This window comes from Mastomys coucha, chromosome X (genome assembly GCF_008632895.1).
Source record: "Mastomys coucha isolate ucsf_1 chromosome X, UCSF_Mcou_1, whole genome shotgun sequence".
NCBI lineage: Eukaryota > Metazoa > Chordata > Mammalia > Rodentia > Muridae > Mastomys > Mastomys coucha.
The window spans coordinates 157503737-157507833 of NC_045030.1; the positions used below are offsets into that span (position 1 = coordinate 157503737).

The following is a 4097-nucleotide window of genomic DNA, read 5'->3' on the forward strand; positions in this document are numbered from 1 at the left end:
TCATAAATTCATTGTTTTTAATAGCTGAGTAGTACTCCATTGTGTAGATGTACCACATTTTCTGTATAAACTGGACACATTTTCTTTTACCTATTTTTTACATATGGAGTCAGGGAAAAACTTAGGTCTCAGTGCAGGCCAACATTCAATATATCTGTGTGGGGCTTTGGTGCATTGTTTGTTTGCTGGTAGTGGAAATTTCCTCTTTAGTGCTAATAGCGACCTCATCTGCCCATAAACTCAAATGAACCGTGTCACAAATGTACACAGCATTCTTTCTTTTCATCTCAATGGTCAGTTCTTTTCCAGGGGGCAATTTTGTTCCCTAGAATTTTGGTTTTTAGAATTGGGAGCAACAGGAGCCTGGAATTGAGGAAGTAAATGCACTCCCCCACAGCCCTGCGCCTATGCCAAGGTAGAGAATCCCTGCAACCATGACATGGACAATAACTTGAGTTTCCAAGGGAGCCACAGGGCATTGAAGGAAGAACATATGCTGCCTCATTTCATCTCCTATGTTTACAGCAGAGCACACACTTGCAAGCTGGTCAGCTAGAATTAACTCCTGGATTTATAACTCCAGGTAGAATATTTTGAAGCATGAATACAATGACCCACTTGTAAAACACAATATGCAAATTCTATAAATATAAGATCCAATGCAACAGCCAGGCAGTGGTGGTGCATGCCTTTAGTCCCAGCACCCATGATGCAGAGTCAGGCAGATCTCTGTGAGTTTAAGACCACCCTAATCTACAGAGAGTTCCAGGGTAGCCAGGGCTACATAGAGAGACCCTGTCTCAAAAAAAAAAAAACCCTGATAGATAGATAGATAGATAGATAGATAGATAGATAGATAGATAGATAGATAGATAATCCACTTCAACAATTTGTAGTTTGTAGGTCAACCTTAGTCAAAGGAAATAAAATGATAAGATACCAGACTTCAAGACATTTCAACATCTTCATAGCCCTGGTCCACTTTCAGCATGACATCATTTAGCATGCTAAAACAGGTAGAAAAGGACTTTCCACGTCTGCTGCTTTTATAGTCATGTTCACTGTTCTTAAGGTGTATAATCTCACACTGGGATGTCTACAGGTAGTTAGCAAGCAACCTTTTCACTCTCTTGAAGGAGTGGAGTACTCACAGGCTCGGTTCCTGGTTCTGTATGTGCAGGTATAGAGACTGCAGAACCTCTGTGGCACCAACCTCGGAACCCAGAACCTTCTCCATGGCAATGTACGCGAAGAGACTTGTAGAACCACTCTCAGGTGACTCATCACTGTCATCTTTAGCCTGGAATACCCAGCAATGGCTAAGCAGCTTGAGAGCCTAAAACCTGGAGGACAGAGGAAGGAAAGCTAAACACAACAAGCAGTGAAAAGCCCAAGGAAACCTGGGAGAAGACAACACTGGGAAGGTTGGTTTGTGTCCTGATGTGGGGGGGGTGTGTGCAAACGAGAGTTGATAGTTTATTCACTCTTGTTTTTCAAACTGAGTGCCTTGGTGGCATGCAGGGCTCTGAGGACTGACTCAGGAGCTTGGCAGTTCCCTCAGAGTTGGCAAACATTAGAGGTCCAGAGAAAAGATTCTTCTTCATACACATAAATAAAGACTGTGGTTCCTACCCTTCCTTCAAAGTAAAAGAAATTGTATTGCCTCAAATCATAATTAGTTGCACAGTATGGTATTTACATATAGGAAGAGTTCAATGATTAATGCTCCTTTCAGGCAGCCTGAATAAGAAAATAAATCATTGTTTCTGGTTCCCTTTAAAAGAAAATAACCAGCAACAAATGATTTATTTTTTTATTCAGGCTGCCTGAAAGGAGCTTGTTTAAAAGAAAAAAAAAAAACTAAAGTAAAGTAAAAACAACAACAACAAGGGTGGAAGCGATGCTCAGAGGTTAAGAACATTGGCTGCTGATCCAGAGGTCCTGAGTTCAATTCTCAGTGACCACATGGTGGCTCACAACCATCTATAATGAGATCAGATGCCCTCTTCTGTCTGATATTCTTCTGTCATGCAGGCATGCATGTAAATAGAATACTCATATACATAAATAAATAAAACTTGAAAAAAACCAACAGTAAAAACATCCTGCCAAAATAGTTGTGAGTGGTTTTGAAATCTAAGCTTAAGTATAATCTGTCTCTTGCCAGTTTTCCACGTAACACTGGAACACAGGAGAAACGGACAAAGTTAAGTCTTGAACTTTGTCTCTACCATTCACACATCTACTGTGAACGTCTCAGAAGTCATGCTTTCCAAGGTATTCACTGCACAGTTGACAGTTTCTAGTAACATCAACTCTGAAGGGTTCCCTTCCAGCAGTCCCTCACCCCTGGCCCACTATTGCTTCATTAACTTCTCCTGAAAACTCCTGTAACAAGTGAACAAACAAGTTCTGAAATTAAAAAAAAAATGACTTGATTCAAAACCACATACATTCCTAAGGCCACTCTCCTGCCTTTTGTGCCTGGTCAATCCCTGCTTACCTTTGTGACTGATTGCAGAGCCACTTCCTTAATGTTTCCCCTGACCCTGTGCTCAGCATGTTAGCCTAACATCCTCTTCTTGGTGGTTATCACTGCTGCATTAAGTAGCTGATCAGAAATGCAGTTTAAGCCGGGCTGTGGTGGCGCACGCCTTTAATCCCAGCACTTGGGAGGCAGAGGCAGGTAGATTTCTGAGTTCGAGGCCAGCCTGGTCTACAGAGTGAGTTCCAGGACAGCCAGGGCTACACAGAGAAACCCTGTCTCGAAAAAAAAAAAAAAGAAAGAAAGAAATGCAGTTTAAGACTCCATTCTACCCAGAGCCTAAGCCCAGAGTGGGAGAGGTTGTGTCTGTTTGGTCGGAGCTGCATCTCTTGAGGGGGCAGTGCCTTACTGGGGTTTGGGGACTGGAGAGTGGACTTAGCAGTTAACAACACAGGTTGCTCTTCCAGAAGACTTGGATTAGATTCCCAGGACCCACATGGTGGCTGTGGGCCCACAACCATCTGTGACTCCAGTTCTAGGGGATCCAACGTTCTCTTTCTGGTCTCCATAGGCACTACAAGCATGTAGCACACAGACATACATCTAAGCAAAATACCTACATGTCCGCATAACATTAAAAAATAATAAAACATGGATTTGAGGACTTGAGCAGGTTTCCTTGCAGTTGGTAAAGTTGTTGATATCAATTTTAAGAAGTGAGAACTATGACATGATAGCCATTTGGAACAGTACTAATGGTCCTTCCTAGGGTTTTATTTTATTTTATTTTATTTTATTCTATTTTATTTATTGCTGTGTTAAGTATCCCAGGGTCTCAAGTATGCCAGGCAAGTGCTTTACCACAGTTATATCCCCAGGCAGCATGGTTTGCTATATTTTTGATATACCCTTTCAGTGGAGCATCTCATATCTCTTCTTATAGGACCTAAAAGATCCACAAAGTCTTGCCTAGTCTAAATAAGAAACTTCCAAAGTGTGATTCCAATCTAGGCACTCAAGGTGGGAATTCTCCCAACACTTTTTGTTGTTTTTTCAACATTTATTATCATTTTCTCTGGCCCAGATACTGTGTTGAATACTGTGATGCTGAGGGACAAAAGTCATACAAAGAAAGAAAGAAAGAGAGAAAGAGAGAGAGAGAGAGAGAGAGAGAGAGAGAGAGAGAGAGAGAGAGAGAGAGAGAAAATAAAAGAAACCAATAAATCCTGATACATGCTTTTATGTTATTCTGCTAGAGGAAAAGAAGCCTGTTTCATCTCTGTTGCTGCATATTTCAGCTTACACATTAAGGGGAATCAGCAGATACCATGAAAGAATGCTGCATGGTGGCTTGCTCTGGCTCTGGTCTGCCTAGCTTCCTTATATAGCCCAGGACCACCTGCCCAGGGAACAGTACTGCCTACAGTGGGCTGGGCCCTCTGCCATCAGTTAATAGTCAGGATAATCCCTCATAGATACAGACATAATAAAGTTGACAGTTAATGCTAACTAGGACAAATTCACATTTACAAGAACATATGCCATAAGTATCTGTTTGTTTTAAATAAGGAAACTGGTGAACAAATGCTTTTTTTTTTTTTTTTTTTTTTTT

The 4097-nt window shown here is 41.3% G+C and overlaps 1 protein-coding gene across 1 annotated transcript in view; it reads right to left on the minus strand.

Annotated features, from left to right (window-relative positions):
* Ca5b (carbonic anhydrase 5B) overlaps positions 1-4097 on the minus strand; it is a 70631-nt gene that overhangs the window by 41227 nt on the left and 25307 nt on the right. The window contains exon 5 of the mRNA XM_031384201.1: positions 1152-1343. Coding sequence (XP_031240061.1) covers positions 1152-1293 — 142 coding nt within the window. The 5' untranslated portion in view covers positions 1294-1343. The remainder of the gene's footprint in view (positions 1-1151; positions 1344-4097) is intronic.